Genomic DNA, 19,448 nt, shown 5'->3' on the forward strand with positions numbered 1-19,448 from the left:
TATTTGTGTAGCATAGACGTCCACATGAATCAAGATGATCATTTACTTTTTAGTTATCTTGTTAGCAGTTGTAATGGTACATGACAATGACCTTGAGGGGCAAGGGGGAGAGATGTTGCCTAGAAAATGAGTAAACAAAAGAGGGAGGAGTCCCCATGGGCTTAATCTTATCTGATCATTTCCCAGGTAGCATCTCTTTCCCTCATCCCTCAAGATCATTGTCACATACCTTTACAACAATAGATGGAATGTGGAACTCCACATTTGATTGAATTTATCTTATGAAAATTGTTTACTGATGCTAGAAGAAACAAATGTTGGAAGGTAAAAGAAAGATTAAACTTCAGACACGCTAACAATATCATTTTGGTAGCTGCAAGTGAGGAAGATTTAAGAAATCTGTTGTTAAAAGTGAAAGAAAGCTCAGCATTAAAAAAAAACCCAACCTCCTACAAATCTGCCAATTAACCCAATGCAAACTGCTAAAAAAGCTAGCCAAAGCAATAACACACATTATCTTCCTGAGCTCAAGAATCTACACCACCAGGGGTGGTGACTGTCTCCATGAAATAGAGACAGCTACTTCTTGGAAGAAATAGGACAAATCTAGGCAAAATTTTAAAATATAGATTGTCTATTTGGTCACAAAGAGTTGGAAGCAACAGAACAATATCAAAAGTAGCCTTTGTCCAATCAGGCAACCTCCAGATGTCTTGGCCATCAAGTCTGATAATTCCAAGACCTTTGGGGATTGTGCAGAATGGTATCTGATGTGTTTGAAAAGTACCAGGGTGCAATACTTTCATCAGTGAAGCAGAATTGTATATTGTATCTTTTTTTAGGGTAAAATGTATTCACATTAGAATAAATAAAATCTAATTTATATTTGATCTGGATTGAATAGAAACTACCTTCAAGTATAAGTCAGTTCAAGGTTTATAAGAGAGAGAACCAAAGGTTCATAATTGTTCATTCTTGTATCTGTTTACTTCCAGTTTTAATCCAGCTTGGACAATTTGCCCTCTTTGCTTTATTTTTTCTAACCAAATATTTATCCTTTTTCTTCTTTAGGCAAAGAAACTTAAGAAAAGTTTAAGAAGTAAGTGCATTTGTGTTTCTACTTTCTTGGGATCCATTAAGTATTAGCCTCACAGGTTGCTCCGATGGATCGTGCAATGTCATTGGAAGCCAGTTTCAAGAGATTGCATCAAGAGCAGCTTTGAAGTTCCTAATCCTGTCCCTCCCAGTAAAATCAGTTGGGTTAACTGGGTGAAAGACAGGCATTTCTCAATAGTAGTTACATAATAAAAAAAAAATAGCACCATCATCCTGGTAAATTGTGTTTCCAAATACAGTAATAAAACATGCAATGTTTATTTTTTCTTAGCAGTATATTAATTGATGCATTTAATTAAATTCTTCTAGTTATCATTAAGATCAAAGATGATCCATAGAGTAGGCTGCACTAACTCATTTTTGAGAAATGAAAGCCAGAGTGGACAGGACCATATGCTTATGAGCAGAGATAGATAGGGGAAACTCAATTTAGGATTTGCACTACAATGTTCAAATGTTTTGTACTTTAGAATATCAGAAAGTGATGCCACCAGTTTGTAGCAGTTGTGCTTGGAAGGGACTTTGAAGTATTTGGGGCATTCAAATTGCTCTCTTGTTATTTTCATCTCTGTGGCAAAGTGCTCATTCTGCCATGTTTTGATTTGATGACTCTTATCTAATTACATGTGAGCTAGTTTGGTGTAGTGATTAAAGCACTAGGCTGTTGTGAATTCTAGTCCCACCAGTCTCTCTTTGTCAGCCATAGCAAGAAGGCAAAGGCAAATCACTTCCAAAAATCCTGCCACTAAAACTATACAGGTAGTCCTTGACTTACAACAGTTCATTTAGTGTCCATTCAAAGTTACAAAAGCACTGAAAAAGTGACTTATGACCATTTTTCACATTTATGATCCGTTGTAGCTTGCCTATGGTCACATGATCAAAATTTAGACCCTTGGCAACTGACTATGATGGTTGCAGGGTCCTGGGGTCATGTGATCCCCTTTTGCAACCTTCTGACAAGCAAAGTCAATGGGGAAGCCAGATTCATTTAACAACTGTGTTATTAACTGTGTCAGCCTCCGCTTCTATATTGCTTGCTTGCTACGGCTGCCATTGTAACGGAGGGGGGGAGCTGTATTGGTAGTTGGGTGGGGGGAAGCGAGCTGGTGGAGATGTCTCGTAACAGGGAGTGAATTGGAGAAAGTTTCCCTCAGCGCTTTCTCTGCTGCTGGGAGGCGTGCTGATAACCAGTCAAGGTTAATCGCCCTGGCATACCAGAAGGATGGAGCCATCTGAAGCTGCACCCCACCTGACACCTTGGGGGGATGTGGATTGGTCAATCCTGACTGGTCCCTTGGGGGGAGGGTTTTGGGGATGCTTTCTGTATGTGATTTTTGCACCTACTGCCTCAGACCTTGCTATTCTTTGGTTGCATTCAGTTCATATTCAGTAAAAGTACCTTTCTCTATAAAAATGGAGTCGGGGTTTTTCTTTCTTGAGTACTGAAAGGAGGCATACCTGACAAACTGAACAATTGCGGTGATTCACTTAACAATTTTGGCAAGAAAAGCCATTAAATGAGGCAAAGCTCACTTAATTGTCTCACTTAGCAACAGAAATTTTGGGCTCAGTTGGGGTTGTAAGTCAAGGGCTACCTGTATTGACTCCTCCAGGCACTTGCCTGGAGTGGAGACTGACTCAAAGGTACAAAAGAAAATGTTTTCTATTATATATGCTTTGTTACAAAAATTTTGATTTGAATGGCATCCTATCATTTTAGGTAAGTGGCATAAAGCAAGAGAGTTGAAAAAGAATCTGCAGACATAGTGGCTCACTGAGAGGCATGTTTTACATTTGACAGAGCTTCCATGTCCTAACTTGCATAACTCTCTTCAGCTTGCATCACAACTGTTGTTTTGGTCAACCCATTCCAAACCCTGATTAAAAAAGAACATGAAGCCAATATTATAACTGGGTCAAACATGTTAAAGCATACCTTGGTTTATTTGGTATTGTTTTGATGTATACCTAACCATGGTAATTTGGGAATGGTGTCTATGCATCCAGATAGTTATGTATTTCAACTGCTGTAGCTAAAATAAATGATAACATAGAATGGGTATTGGGTTGACACTGAACATCTAAAATATATTAAATTAACTGGCAATCTTTAATTGGTTTCATTCCAAAAATAAAGCAGTCTGCTCTGTGGATTTCAGGCAAGCCAATTATTAAAGAGAAACTCCCAAATATGACATACTACTATTTTACTGTTACAGGAGAAGTGAATCAAAAGGAACAAAATTTGACAAATATGATATGATATGATATGATATGATAAATCACTCATACTTCATCATACATTGGGTAGCTGATCTAAACTGATGTGGTATGCTAGGGAAGATAGGTTGATCCCATGTTCCATGGCTATAGATGGGATTTCCTTCTTTCTTGGGCCAAGTATTCTTAGCTGGAAAAGTTGAGACAAAAGCTTTATATTGTGTCCAACTACTTCATGTTTTCTTTGATTGGTCATTTGTCAAATATGGAGATTCCCAGGTGTCTATCCCAGGTGTTTTCTATACTTTCTTGTCTTAGAAAGATGTTATTACATTTTTGCTTATACTCTAAGATAGGCATGTCCAACCTGTGGCCCACATGCAGCCCTGGACAGCTGGTAATGCGGCCTCACAAGATATAATAAAAAATATGTAAAATTAGAGAAAGTTTGTTATTTAAATACATGAACTAATGTCAACTTGCAAAGCTTTCAAGTTGCCATGAGCAAGAGGGAGGGAGAACTGATGGAGCTGATTGATTTCCCTAACTGAAACTACATTCCACAGATGCTTTCTTACCACAATCAGTAGGAGTGTTTTGAGTTTCACAGCCAGCCAAAGTGGTTAATTGGAGAATGTGATTTATGACATGGCCAGGGAGGAGGCCAGCCAAAGTGATTAATTGGAGAATGTGATTTATGACATGGCCAGGGAGGAGGGGAGAGACAGGGTCATAGGGGAATGTAAATCTATGTGGGATTAGTTCTAACTGCATCCAAATATTGCCGAAATGGTGCTCCTAATAAATGACTGTATTTCTTTTCAAGTTTGGCTCGTGGCTCATGAATTAATTAGGACATCTTTCAGAAACTTCACAACTATATTATATAGTTTATATATGACCCAAAACAATTCCTCCTCACACACTGTGGCTCAGGCTAGCCAGAAGGTTGGACATCCATATTTTAGGATGTGATATTGAATCCATGAAAACCTTCAGATTTCTGATTGAATCCTCTGATAGTATATGAGCTTATCATCAGATTTCCGGGAGCCCCATGTCATTGATCTGGGAACACTGAAAAATTTATGCTCTCTAGGACAGATCTTCCTTATGAGAACCTTGCTTTTCAGCACTTCCTTGCTGAATCCAATTGGAAGCAGGTTTTCAGAACATTCTGTAACATACTCTGTAGTCATTTTATTTGGCCCCATTCTCTCTATGTGACATCCATGTAGACTTGACTTTATTTTTGTTATTCACAACTGCTGTCTGGAGTCTTCCTTTCAAGATACGGTCTTGAATTTGCTTCAGCTATCCCAGAATTTTCTACTCATTCTTTTGTCTGGCTTGTTGTAGGTTCCATTGATGATGTCCTTGGTGATCTCCTTGGTGATGATGGTAAAGTGGAAGAAAAAATATAATGGGAACTTGTGCATGAAGAAATAGTTTCAAATGTTCTGCTCCACATGGCTTCCCTTCCTCCTTTAGAGTTTGGGTGGAGGCTACTGGAAATCATCCCATTACTATAATGATTTAATCAGAGGAATTCTGTCTTTTAATAATGACTTCCTCAGTCTTGGCTGCTTTCACAAATAACATTGTACATTGTCCAATTCCATCTCTAATTTGGAGATTTTAGTCAGCATGGCTATGAATTTATAATATATTGATTTATTTAAAACATTTATATGGCCACCCGCCTCATGCACTATAAGATGGGTGGCTTGTAGTAACATTTAAAAATATCAAAACACAAAATAAAACTATATTACACAATCAAGCACCATAACATTCTGATCCCAAATATAGATGTGCTAGGCTCAGTCCCCATCTTCGTCCAATGCCTGGACCAGAGCTATGTCTTAACAGCATTATAACGTTTGGCTTTGTAATCAGAATTGAAACCACAATTCCTAAAATGATCAGTTTGCTAGCCTTGTGCTAAACCAAAATATAACATTATTTGCATCAGGCAAAAGAAGCTTTTGCAAAACAACACACTCCCATTTTCTCTCACCATTTTACTACAGACAAGATAAAGAATAAACCAGGATTTGGTTTCTCTTTGGATTGTTATGTGCAGATCATGGTATGTAATTTCAGATGAGCCTTATTTAATGATCAAACTGGTCATTTAAGCTATAGTCCCCATAACCATAAATGTCTATTGACATGACATAAATTGCTGTTGCTTTTTCCTACCTGGCTGTGCAGGAAAAGGAAAGAAGAGGGGATGCTGTATAATCCCAGGACTTCTCACAAACCTCTTTCTATTTACGCATAAGTTCTAAATCAGCATCTGGCATTATATGCATAGTTTTTGACTGCTTAAATTCATACGACAGACTAAATCATAATGTGGTTTATTTGGTTCTGGCCTATTGTGATGAATTAGATGGCTATGACATGTTCAAACTATAGTTAAAAGTACATTTTGTATGATGGGACCCAAATTGTGTTCTTTTTATTCCTGCAGTTATGTACTGCTAGCATTGTTTTAATATATTCTTTTAATATAGTTCTATGGGCATACTGTCTTTAATTTTGTAAGCTATCCTGAGTGCTACTTTAGGAAAAACACAGGGTTTACATGTTTATGAATATACATTTGTACTGTACATCACTTATTTAATAGCAGCCATGCAATGAGACAGACGTTGAGGTATAGCCATAGTACGTACTCATGAACTCCTTCCTTACCTTTTTGGGGCCTAGTCATTTACTAATTAACATGTTAGAATGATGTCTCTACTTGCTGTTCTTCAGTTTTTCATCTTGAGGTAGTTTGGGATACGAGAGGGACTGGCTCAAGTCACTGACTAAAATTTCGTAGGTACAAGTGGACTTGAGCCAGTTCTCTCCGCACTGAGTCTGTTTTTAAGTCATGTACGTTTACTCCGTCTCTACTTTGCTGAGCATATCAGTTGATTAAAATGCATCTCTTAGAGCAAAGGATACAACTGTACTTAAATGTTTACATCTTCATCTCTCATTTTAAGATGATATTCCTGCTAATTCGGGCAAACTTACCTCATTTGGCAGCACTGATGGAAAAGCCAGAGAAATCGTGCCACAGACCAGCAGAAAGTATGTAATGGTATTGTACTTTAATTCTGAGCATGTTCAGAGTACGGAATGGCAGTGGGACTGACTAACGGAGCCTCTTGAACCTATTACTAATATTGTTGCTGTTGTCGTCTCCTCTTTAACATTTCTTGCTGTGAACTGCATATATTGATGGGTCTTTCCTTAAGCTGCATTGCTTTAAAAATTCTTCTACATTGAAATGAGATTTGGAAACTACTCCTTGATTAAAATATCTGAGCAATCTAGGGACTTTTGGTAAAACCTGCAACAAGTGCTGTTTGCGGCGGGATCCATTCTTCTCCTTACTTGTTTCCTCTGTATTTCAGGGGCCTATTGGATGATGATTTCTTTAGCAAAATGGCTGTAGAGGAAGGAGCAGATGCAGAGGTGAGAATGTATAACAGTCCAGGTTCTTTGTCTGGGAAACCTGTGCCTGAAAATACAGGATGGATTCAGTTGTAGCTAGTAATGATGAGCGATGAATTCTGCTCGGTATGCCCAGATTATTGTCTTGAATGATTATTGCAGTATTTATTTGACATTTTTCCATTGAAGCCTCATCTATTAATTATTTGTTCCTTTCTCAGGAGTTTGATATCTCAGATGTGGATCCAGAAGCTGTTCTAGAGACCTTGAAGGTAAACTGAAGGATATATCTTGCAGTGTATTAAAAAAAACAATTTTACTGTGTTTTGCAAATGATGCAAAACAGCTGAATGCACTCATCAAGAAATGGTTGGTTTGTTTTCAGTTTAGCATAAAGTGCAAATGGGAGGTAGGAGTGAGATGGGTTAGGGGTAGAGAACCGATTTGCTAGTATAGTGAGCACAGCTCTTGCATAGCATGTTTTGTTAATAAGGAGGCACTATTTATTTATTGTTTGCTGAAATGTTTTTAGTTTAACTCTCTCAAGTTTTTGAACCAGACAACGGGGTGCAAAAGATATGCAGCTAAAAATGGAGGTAATAGAAACTGTCTTACGCAAAGAAGCCATGATCATTTTTTTCAAAAGAAAAGCCAGACCCTAACATATTTCTGATGTGTTTAGTGAGCTATTGTTAAATCACGAACTAGCATACACAAAACAACAATATATGTTTTCTCACTGGTCAGGATATGGATGAGATGGAAGCTGATATTTTGGGCATAAAGAAAACAAACCCAAAGTCTCCTCAGAAGGCTGTTAAAGGTGTAGGAACAGCAGAGCCTTTAGCTGAGGCAGCAAAAACTAAGACAACAACCAAGATAGAAAGAGGTGAGTGTTTAGCCTTTTGAATCCGTTTACAAAATGACTGTGATGTCTCGGAATGCAATTGTTAATGTATATAGACATTATTTCCAGTCTGAACTATTAAAATAGGTATTTTTAACGGTAGTTCTTTTCCCATCTTTTTCTCCTTGATGCAATATCGGTGATAAACATTTTACCCTCATTCATTCAACAATAATGCATAAAAGCCAGCTAGCATTGTGAAACTGAAATTGAATTTGAAATTGAAATTGGAAGATCTTAAAGCTCACCATACTGAACTCCTGGGGCAAAATCTGGATATAAATGAGACAAAATTGAATAACATCAGTTTGTTGTCTCATAGTACTGTGTTTCCCCAAAAATAAGACCCTGTCTTATATTTTTTTGAACCCTGAAATAAGCGCTTGGCCTTATTGCCATGCGCTCAAAAGCCCAATTGGGCTTATTATCAGGGATATCTTATTTTGGGGGAAATAGGGTAGTGCCATAGAGACTGCTAAGGGGCTGTTGACATTTAGAGATCACTTCTGTGCTATGCCTGGCAGCACGAAAAGGTGACCTTCAACAAAAAGGCCTGGCTACAATCTAGAAGAGAGTCATATTAGAAAAACTTCTGCACCTGTGAGGACTATGGAGTGCCTTGGAATAAAACAAAAAGATGCATAAGACCATGCAGGGGCTCTAGCACCTCTCTGCAAATCTATAAAGCAACTTTCTCTTTTTCTGAGATTGTGTGACTGGTTTCTGCAGTTGCAGCTTGATACTGGAAACACGTTTGGTTTAAAGCAAAGGTCCCAACCTTTGCGGCTTGGGGCCCAGCAGGTAGGGAACCGGACTGTACACAGGCTCGTGCGCACCAGCCATTGCTCATGAAAGTCAAGCTGCCTGTGCACATGTGCACACTAGCCTGCCTGTCACAGGGCCCAGTTCAGAATAGTCCATGGGGGCTGGGGATCCCTGGTTTAAGGAACTGTTGATAATAGCAATAGCAATAGCATTTAGACTTATATATCGCTTCACAGTGCTTTTATAGCCCTCTCTAAGCGGTTTACAGAGTCAGCATATTGCCTCCAACAATCTGGGTCCTCATTATACCCATCTCGGAAGGATGAAAGGCTGAGTCAACATTGAACCGGTGAGATTTGAACTGCAGCTAGCAGTCAGCTGAAGTAGTCCGCAGTACTGCACTCTAATCACTGCACCACCTTGGCTCTATGCCGATAAGTACTACAATTGCTCTCACAACACAACCCGACCTCCCAAAACATTGTGAATTCTTTAGATTTGCCTTGCCAAGTTTGTGTTGGACTCCATTGGCCATGGCATCTTGGAATTACGGGTACTATAAAATAGCTGGAAGGTATTGAGTTCTTTTATACAGTTCACAACTCTCCAATTAAATCAACTGTTCTTTAAATCAGAAAGATTTATTCAGGGCTTCTTGCTATGTGAGACCTGAAAATTGGAGACAATATCTACTATGTCTTTATTTTTTTTTAAAAAAACTACAATCTTTATATTCAGGAGATTCTGCAAGTGAAGTCAGTAAGGATCTTGGTTCTGTTCCCTCTGCTTCCAAACCACTGAAACAACGGTTCTCCCTTGAAGGTAGGAGTTTGCGTACAATATATTTTTAAATTTATGTAATTTTGAACATGAAGGGAATTTGGAAAGATCAGATCTTTATGTGGCAATATTTATATCTGACCAACAATCAATCCAACTCTGAACTTTTGTTGATATTAATATCTATTAAATTCAAAAACCATAGATAATATTATCCTAATACAAACATTCTCTGACTGGTGCTTTCTAAATATGTTGAATTGTAACACATACTGATTCTGTTTTTTCTTTTTAGTTTTAATTTAATTTAATTTCCAATTTATATACCGCCTTCTCCCTGAGGACTCAGGGCGGTGTACAGCCAAGATAAAAAACATAGAATACAAATATTAAAACATTTAAAAATATATATAAATTTTGGCCCGAAAGTTAAGAATCACAAACTAATTAAAAGAATTTAAAAATTTCTTCTTAAGCCAACCCGGCTTGCTGAAAAAGATGGGTTTTCAGGGAACGACGGAAGGCATTGAGGTCATGGATTCTTCTTATCTCCGGGGGCAACTGATTCCAGAGGGTGGGAGCCCCCACAGAGAAGGCCCTCCCCCTGGGGGTCACCAGCCTACATTGATTGGCTGATGGCACCCTGAGGAGGTCCTCTCTGTGGGAGCGCACGGGACGATGGGAGGTCGTCAGTAGCAGCAGGCGGTCTCGAAGATAGCTAGGCCCTATGCCATGGAGCGCTTTAAAGGTGATAACCAACACCTTGAAGCGCACCCGGAAGACCACCGGGAGCCAGTGCAGCTCGCGCAGGAGCGGTGTTACATGGGAGTGCCATGTTGCTCCCATCACTACCCGCGCTGCTGCATTCTGGACCAGCTGGAGCCTCCGGGTGCTCTTCAAGGGGAGCCCCATGTAGAGAGCGTTGCAGTAGTCAAGGCGAGAGGTGACGAGGGCGTGAGTGACTGTGCACAAGGAATCCCGATCAAGAAAGGGCCGCAACTGGCGAATCAGGCGAACCTGATAAAAGGTCCCCCTGGTAACAGCCGTCAGATGTTCCTCCAAAGACAGCTGCCTATCCAGGAGGACTCCCAGATTGCGAGCCCTTTCAGTGGGGGCCAAAGACTCGCCCCCAATAGTCAGTGATGGAGTCAACTGACTATATCGGGATGCCGGGAGCCACAGCCACTCAGTCTTGGAAGGGTTGAGCTTGAGCCTGTTCCTCCCCATCCAGGTCCGCACAGCCTCCAGGCACTGGGACATCACTTCAAGGGCATCGTTGGGGTGGCCTGGGGTGGAGATGTACAGCTGGGTGTCATCAGCGTACTGGTGGTATCTCACCCCAAAGCCACGGATGATCTTGCCCAGCGGCTTCACATAAATGTTGAACAGAAGGGGCAAGAGGACCGATCCCTGCGGCACTCCACAAATGAGAGGCCTCGAGGTCGACCTCTGCCCCCCTGCCAACACAAACTGTGACCGGTCGGAGAGAAAGGAGGAGAACCACCGCAACACAGTGCCTCCCACCCCCAACTCTTCCAGCTGGTGCAGCATGATACCATGGTCGATGGTATCAAAAGCCGCTGAGAGATCTAATAGGACCAGAACAGAGGAATAACCCCTGTCCCGAGCCCTCCAGAGATCATCCACCAACGCGACCAATGCCGTTTCCGTGCTGTGCCCAGACCTGAAACCCGACTGGAACGGATCTAGATAGGATGTTTCCTCCAGGAATTGCGGAAACTTTTTTATTTTTTTCCCCTCTATTCAATATGGTGCAGCCTATAAAATCTCCTCCTTCACTCTCCTTTCTTAAATGCCCCCTATACACATACCAAAACACATTCAGGAACAGACACTATCTCACACAAGAGCAGTAGAGGTAGTCCTCAACTTACAACCGTTCATTTAATAACCGTTCGAAGTTACAACAGTACTGAAAAAAGTGATGTGTACTTTGACTTAACATCTTTTGCTGAAGGATAGAATAAATTGTGCATAAAATCATGATCTCTCATAATATACACATGGTCCCCGACTAATGACCACAATTGAGCCCAGAATTTATGTTGCTAAGTAAGAAATTTGTTAAGTGAGCTTTGCCCCATTTTACAACTTTTCTTGCCACAGTTGTTAAGTGAATCACTGCAGTTGTTAAATTAGTAACACGATTGTTAAGTGAATCTGGCTTCCCCATTGATTTTGCTCATCAGAAGGTCTCAAAAGGGGATAAGATGACCCCGGGACACTGCAATCGTCATAAGTATGAACCACTTGCCAAGCATTTGAATTTTGATCACGTGACCACAGGGATGCTGCAAATGATTGTTAAGTGTGAAAAATGGTCATAAGTCACTTTTTTCAATGCTGTTGTAACTTCGAACAGTCCCTAAACGATGTGTTGTAAGTCAAGGACTACCCATAGGAAAAATAAAACCCTGAATTTTATTTTGTTACATTACCAATAGTTTTTGCTTAACGACTACTCGTTCGGCAACCATTTGAAGCTATAGCAAATAGTACTTATGTCCAGCCATCAAAGGTTTCGCCATATCAGCTGCTCTGCAGTCACATGACTGCGATCTGGGCATTTGGGGTTAAGTCTCCCCTGCCCTGCTGCAGCCATTCCCAATCCACTACGCTCCTGCCCTACCTCACCAATCTCCTCCCCACCCCACAGCAACCACCCCAAGGCCCCACTGAAGTCCTGCACTCTGCAGCGGTCACCCCCAAGCCCCACCAGGCTTGTGTTGTGCCACCTTCCTGCTTCTGCAACAGGCACACTAAACTACACTCATACCCTGCCACACCAGCCCTTCAAGCACCCTTGTGCACACAGCAACAACCACTTGCCGGCACCCTAGCTTGTTTCCCTAAGATTTAAAACTTCCTGCCAATTTCCCCTCTGATTTTGCTTGTTGAAAGCTGGCAGGAAGTTGCAAGGAGGTCCTTGTTTAACAACCCATGATACTCGCTTGATGGCGATAGGGAGTGCCAAGATTCCCATTGCTGAGCAATGTAGTCATGTGACATCACACTTTACACCTGCATTGCTTAGCAACAGAAATTCCTGTCCCAATTACAAATGTTAAGCAATTGTTAAACTGCCTGAATTTTACTAAAAATCATTTTGTGGTAGCCTCCTTAAACCCGTTGATTGTTTTAATGTATAAGTCTCCTAAGACTATTGTGCTGAGTTAGCCTTCAAGGTGGTTTGAGTTTGGGCCTAATTTCTGACCTATAAAATCTCCTAATTGTACAGCAGTTCTACAGCAGTTCTTTTCATTTTCCTCAGTTGTGCTTGTTTTGAAATTATTGCTCTCTTGAAGTTCATAGATATGTCCTTTTTCTAGATATAGATGATCCTTTGGCTGGCCTTCTGTCTGATGATGAAGAAACCCCAGTGAAGAAAACACATTCCTCCATCACCAAAACTACTCCAGAAATCAATGGGACCCCTAATGAGAAAGGTAAAATATGGTTCTAGAACTGTTTTGCTTGAGACTTCTTTGGCTTCTACAAACTCTAGAAAACCTGTCCATGTATCTCTGCCTACAGTTCATGGCCATGCTGTTGCTCCTAAGCAAAAACAAGAGGAATTAACCTTTGAAGATGATGGAGATGATCTTATGGAGGCTCTGGGGTTTGGTGATACCTCGAAGGCAGAAGTGAAATCTGGCAGAAGGAATGAAGAGTAAGCTAGACAGTTAGGCTTAGATTCATTAGAATTTGCCTCTGTTTAATGAGCTTTAAATGGTGTTTTTTTTAATTGTTAACCACCTTAAATGCCTTGTAGGTAGAAAAGGAAAGCATGCATTGGAAAAAAAATAAGAAATAAGTCTCTGTTCAAAACATTTTGCAGAACATTTTTAATTGTTAGTTTTATTATATGCCATCCAAAATCACTTTGTGTGAGGTGGGTAGTCATATAAATTTGACAAATAATAAAATAAAATGAGCCACTAATATCTTTCTCTGGAAGAGGAATCATGGCATTATTGGATATGCAAAATACTACAATAGTTTCATAGTAGGAGTAAATTAAAATACCTTTCTCTAATTGGCATGATCAAAACCTGGGAAATCTGGCAACTGCATTTCCATTAAGATGAAGGTCAGCTGAATAAAGAAGGATGAATTATGAGCAACTTCATACTACCACCATTGATTTTATTGTACTATCTGTAGCATAACAGAAGGACCAATTAATTAAGAATTAACTAACCTCTTTTTAAAAATCCCAATTGTTGATTATATCACTTAACTATTCGTTTAGAGACCATTCAAAGTTATAACAGTGCTGAAAAAAAAGTGATTTATAACTGGTTCTTCTACATACAACCATCCCAAGCACCTTTGCAGTCACTTGGTTGCCATTTGGGCTCTTGGCAACCATCACACATTTATGATAGTCACAGCATCCTACGGTCACATGATCACCATTCATGCCTTTCCCAACTGGCTTCTGATGAGCAACATCAATGGGGAAACTGGCGAGAGGTTGCAAGTTATCACATGATGTCTCAATGACTGCTGGCAATTTGCTTAATTGCACTGGGACTTCTAGAACTGTTGTTGCTAAGTGGGGCAATCATGATGTTCTGCTTAACAACGGGTTCATTACATTTATTTATTTATTTATTTATTTATTGGTTCGATTTATATGCTGCCCTTCTCCGGAGATTCAGGACAACTTACAATGTGTTAAGCAATAGCCTTCATACTTTTGTATATACCTGCTTAGTAGGGCTTTCAGCCCCCCAAGTGGTGTTCTTTTTTATACAAAGTCAGCTTATTGCCCCCACAAACCGGGTCCTCATTTTACCTACCTCGAAAGGATGGAAGGCTGAGTCAACCTTGAGCCTGGTGAGATTTGAACTTGCAGTAATTGCAGGCAGCTGGTGTTACTTAACAGCACTTAACAGTGCTTTAGTCTGCTGCGCCACCAAGGCTCTATATCCCAAACAATGCCACTGATCAGTCCTACTTAAGAGGAAAGAGAAGAAAATTTCCCAGTGTAGTCTGTAGATCGCATCTAATCTCTTACTTGGTATAGTGGCATCAAGACAGACTTTTATGGATTTCTGGAAACTCTCATCAAGTATTCTATTTCTTAGCATTAAGCAGAAACCACCTATGAGTTTCAGTCTGCTGTTTGTCAGCCATGAAGTAAAAGCTGGAATACAACATAGAAATCCTGAGAAAAGCCATTCTCTTTCTGTCATCCTCAGTTTCTTTAATTCATAACATCGTTTGGTTATGTTTTTTATTAAAGAAAAGAATCTGGTCCTGTGCGAGCAAGGCAAGATGACTTGCTGGGTCTAGGAACAGCAAAAAAGCTGCTAGAGCGACCAAGCACAGGAGAACCGAAAGAGTTTAAGCTGGATAAGAAATATCAGAAGCAGACAGGTAAGCATGATAGGGACCGCTATCATACAAACAGTACTCTTACTTTTTTGTTGAAATAATTATGGTGTTGTTTATCTGCATAAGAAACCTGAAGGAGTATCTGTTGTTTGAAAAAAAAGAAGGAATTTGTTACCTCATGTGTTTGCTTGATGTTTTACTGGAGGCTCATATCAGTGGTGAAATCTGAACCGGTATACTACCAGTTTGCTGGCTGCGTGCTGTGCGCCAAACAGTGCGTACCACCAACCAAATGCGAGGTGTGGGCACGCCCATGCGCGCGCAGTGCACACCAAAAGAAGGCTTGCGAAGGTAAGTAGAACAGCGCACAGGGGGAGTGATCAGCTGTGGCGCGCAATTGTTGGAACCTTTTTTTTTTACCTTTTAAAAGCATTTTTTTACTACCTATTCGCCTGAGCCGGTAGTAAAAAAATGCATTTAAAAGGTAAAAAAAAGGCTCTGACAATTGCACACCACAGCTGTGATCGTCAGAGCCTTTTTTTTACTTTTTAAAATCATTTTTTACTACCTAGTCACCCAAACTGGTAGTAAAAAAAATGCCTAAAAAGTAAAAAAAAAAAAAAAAAAAAAAAAAAGTTCCAATGATCAGCTGAGCGACGCGCGATTGTCGGAACTTTTTTTTCTTACTTTTTAAAGCATTTTTAAGTACCGGTTCCGGAGAAACCACATGTGTGAAGAGAACCGGTGGTAACACCGGTTGGAACCCACCACTGCATTTTACCCAAAATCCATGAGCTCTTCTTTTTATTTCCTTATTGTTCTGCCCTAGCTACGGACCCCAAAGAATGGAGCACACACAAACTCTATACAAAGCTTATTTTACTCAAATAACTTAGTCTTTATCATTCAAAGGCTGTTAATGAACTGTCTTAACAGCCTACCAGAATTCTAAGATAAGATAATCACTCTTACTAGAGTTGGCAGAAAGCCCAGAAGCAATTTTGCAGACACGAAGGAGAGTGAACTAAAGTTGTTCTCTACAGCTTGTTGCAAGTGGCGTTCCTTTTTAAATAGGCTAAGGGAGTGGCCAATTAGCCCCAAGCCTTACTCTCGAGGAGACCTCCTCCTGAGGAGCCATTCCTGCCTTTTGGCAGCTCTGCGCACCCGTGCATTGAGAAGAGGCTCCTCCTCTTCATCCTCTTCACTTAAAGGAGCTTCTGGAGGTTCTGAAGGGCCTGGCTGAATCTCTGCCTCTGGCACCACATCTTCTCCAGCCTCCTCACTGTCCAACTCGAGCACCAGCTGCACAGGCTGCTGGTGCAGCACCACACCAGTCTCCTCGTTGTCGGAATCAGCTACAATCTACACAGGCCGCTGACAGGCCACAACACTTATTTAAGAATTGAAAACTGATATCCCGGTGGGGGATCTACAATCTCCACATTATATTTTATCTTCTGTTTTGACCTGTTTGGGCTTCAGTCTGGAGACTCTAAAATTTACAACAGCAGCATGAAAGTTTTCTTTTTAAAAAATATATCCCAATGCCATTGTACAGATAAGGAAGATGCTCTGGGAGATGACTTCACCTTTGGCGCCTACCAACCTACTATGGCCTCAACTCCAGAGGGACGGAGGTCGAGACGGCAGTCTGTCAGGTAACAGTAGGCCAGGTTAACCTTTTGATTTTGATCCCATAAGTCTGTCTTTAAAATTATTTTCACTTGGCAAAAACTTTTGTAGGTTTTCCTCCGAGAACCTCAGTGACCTGAAATCAGAACAGAGATCAATGCCTTCCCCCTCAGCATCTAACAGTCCCGTACGCAACAAGTCTGGGGCTGACTGGCTGGGATTGAAAGATGAAGATAGTGACTTGCTACCATCATCTCCACTCAAAGAACCTAGCAAAAGCAGCGCAAGAGGAACCACATTGGATATGCCATCATTTCCTTCAGAAGCTAAGCATCCTCCTCCTCCACTTCCAACCACCATCCAGGGTCCTTTGACAACCAAACAAGTTACTGAAGAAGTCATTCAGAAGAAAGAACCAGCTGAGAATGATGGTGATAGCTGGCTGAATAACGTATTGTCTCAAAAAATATCTCAAACACGGGAGAAAATGAAGAAGAGATCTGGATCCTTAGATGTTCAGACACATGGGGATCATCCCACCAGGTAAGAGTAGAGGGCTTTTCATTTGTCCACTTGACATTTTTCAATTTCTATAAATGAAAAATCTCATTTCCTCTCAAAGGCTGTCAGTTACTTTCACTGTCTCAAATAAATTCAATATATCAAATTGTCCCAAAGGTGCTTTTTCAAGAGGCAACTGTAGTTTCTGTTTTTTCTTTGAAGACATTTCGCTTCTCATCTAAGAAGCTTCTTCAACTCTTCTTCAGTTCTTCAAAGCTGAAGAAGCTCCTTGGATGAGAAGCGAAACGTCTTCAAAGAAAAGCCAGAAACTCCAGTTGCCTTTTGGAAAAGCATCTTTGGGACAACCATGACCTGGATGACTGAGAATCTCCATAGACAATATATCAAGTTGTATATTCCATGCGGGTACTTAAGGGAAAGTAATCATCAGTATTTGATGTGTCGTCCTCCTTCATGACAGATCTTGTAGCTTATACTGGAGGAGCAAGAAAGTAGTTTCTTTAATGCAGATTTCCAAATCCTGATGGTCTCCGCATGTGTTAGACTGATTTCTGCCATTCCCATTCAAGGTAGCCAGATCTTTGCTTTAATTAACACATGACAGTTTGAATTCACATTTTTGTTTTCTTTTTATCAGCCAACAGGTAATCTCCACTCAAGAACAACATCGATCTGCTGCCACATCAGATAAACCTGCCAGATTGGAACAATTGGAGTAAGAACTTGCATGATAGTTTTTCAAAGGCATCTGATTCGGTGTTTCTCAACCTCATCAACTTGAAAATGTGTGGACTTCAACTCCCAAAATTCTGCAGCATATTGGTGGAAGGGAGCTCTCACATTAGGGAATACTGGGAGTTAAAGTACAGGTAATCCTCAATTTACGGCCACAATAGAACCCAACATTTATGTCAAGTGAGAAATTTGTTAAGTGAGTTTTGCTCCATTTTACGATTTTTCTTGCCACATTTGTTAAGTGAATCACTGCAGTTCTTAAATTAGTAACACGATTGTTAAGTGAATCTGATTTCCCCATTGGCTTTGCTTGTCAGAAGGTCGCAAAAGGAGATCACATGACTCCAAGACACTGCAACGTCATAAATTTGAGTCAGTTGTCAAGCTTCCTAATGTAAATCACGTGACCATGGGGATACTGCATTGGTCATAATTGTAAAATGGGCATAAGTCACTTTTTTCAGTACCGTTGTAACTTCCAACAGTCACTAAATGAACTGTTGTAAGTCAAGGACTACCTGTACACACATCTTAAAATTGCTGAGGTTGAGAAATACAGATCTAACTGATGAACCAGGAGACAGAATGCTGGATCAGATACTTATCAGATGTTTGGCTAAATCTGGCAGAATAGTCATTATTTAGCCTTCACCTTAATTGGAGCACTGATGTTGGAAAGGCAAGGTCAGGATACTTTCCCCTCTTCCCTTCCCAAAAGACAGTTGGCTCTGGCAACAAAGTCATAGGGGACTCCACCACTTGCGACTACCTTATTTTCATTGGCTTCGAAGGGTTATTTTCACAGCCCTTATTCCAAAAATGAGAAACTGCATTTGATTCCTCTCTCATTTAACCTTACCATCCTCTGCTTACTTCAGGTCTTTCGTTCCTTGGGAAAGATCTCAGGAACAAAGTGCCCCTCCTTTTCCATCTGATTCCAGAAAAGGGACTCCCTTTGGAGATACAATTTCAAGAGGTAAGATTCAAGCTCCAGCCGGACTATCCAAGAAATGTACATTCACATTATAGCAGAGTCATCATTGATAGACGAGGCATCTAATAATGTTATAAGATGGCCTGTTCTACTGGCTTGTTTTCAAGGCAAGCTGCTTAATTTTCATTGTGGGAGGTGGGGGGGAAACAATGATAGAAACATTTCATGCTTGGGTTACACAGTAACACAGTATGAGTACTGTTAGATTCAGTTACAGAGTGAGATGCAAACATCCTGATTTTATCTTCATTTCTTTCTTTGTTCCTCATCGGTTTTCTTTGGGCTAGAAGTACATAATCTATCCCACCCCCACTCCCCTACTACACAGCTCCTGAAAATCTTGAGGTTGGTCTGCAAATTCTCTCTAAATGTTGCCAACAAATTGTACATTTAAGTGAAACATGATTAAACACAGGGGAACTAAATTACATTTGCAGTTAAATCATATTTTTAAATCCTCCATTTCCTCTTATTGGAACGGAGCTTCATTTAATATAATGGCTCTTGGCTCAAAGACATATCTCTGCTTTAGATCTACCTCAGATCCATTCCTGCCATTCTCTTACAACTCTGTCATCCAGGGTGTGACACTGTACTATTGCATCTGATCTTTCCAGTAAACTTCATTTGTTCCTGCTTTTAGAAAGCCTTTGGAAGACATTCTTGGTTGAGTATAACAGGGAAGGGGGAAGTATTTAATACCTCCAAGAGCCAGACTCTAGTCTTTTGGAGAGCTGCAGGAAGTGGAGCTATAATCCAGTGAAGGGAGCAGGGCAAATCTTACAGCCTCTTTAAAATGTATTGATGTACAAGTAATCCTCGACTTACAACAGTTCATTTAGTGACCGTTCAAAATTACAATGGCACTGAAAAATATGACTTACGAGTTTTTCAGAGTTGCGACCTTTGCAGCATCCCCATGTTTATGTGTTCAGAATTCAGATGCTTGGCAAC

General features: G+C 40.4%; 1 protein-coding gene across 2 annotated transcripts in view; it reads left to right on the forward strand.

The window, feature by feature from the left end:
* Positions 1–19,448, forward strand: part of FBF1 (Fas binding factor 1) — a 43,465-nt gene that overhangs the window by 3,922 nt on the left and 20,095 nt on the right. Inside the window, exons 3-16 of one of the 2 annotated variants that reach the window (XM_070934615.1) lie at positions 1,072–1,099; positions 4,699–4,740; positions 6,342–6,429; positions 6,756–6,816; positions 7,017–7,067; positions 7,543–7,684; positions 9,206–9,289; positions 12,598–12,714; positions 12,803–12,938; positions 14,520–14,653; positions 16,170–16,269; positions 16,355–16,786; positions 17,403–17,480; positions 18,379–18,476. In XM_070934615.1, the coding sequence (XP_070790716.1) occupies positions 1,072–1,099; positions 4,699–4,740; positions 6,342–6,429; positions 6,756–6,816; positions 7,017–7,067; positions 7,543–7,684; positions 9,206–9,289; positions 12,598–12,714; positions 12,803–12,938; positions 14,520–14,653; positions 16,170–16,269; positions 16,355–16,786; positions 17,403–17,480; positions 18,379–18,476 (1,591 nt within the window). The remainder of the gene's footprint in view (positions 1–1,071; positions 1,100–4,698; positions 4,741–6,341; positions 6,430–6,755; positions 6,817–7,016; positions 7,068–7,542; positions 7,685–9,205; positions 9,290–12,597; positions 12,715–12,802; positions 12,939–14,519; positions 14,654–16,169; positions 16,270–16,354; positions 16,787–17,402; positions 17,481–18,378; positions 18,477–19,448) is intronic. The other variant, XM_070934616.1, reaches the window with a different exon arrangement.

The sequence above is a fragment of the Pituophis catenifer genome, unplaced genomic scaffold (assembly GCF_029215685.1).
Source record: "Pituophis catenifer annectens isolate HBS135680 unplaced genomic scaffold, rPitCat1.0.hap2 SCAF_2, whole genome shotgun sequence".
NCBI classification, from domain to species: Eukaryota; Metazoa; Chordata; class Lepidosauria; order Squamata; family Colubridae; genus Pituophis; species Pituophis catenifer.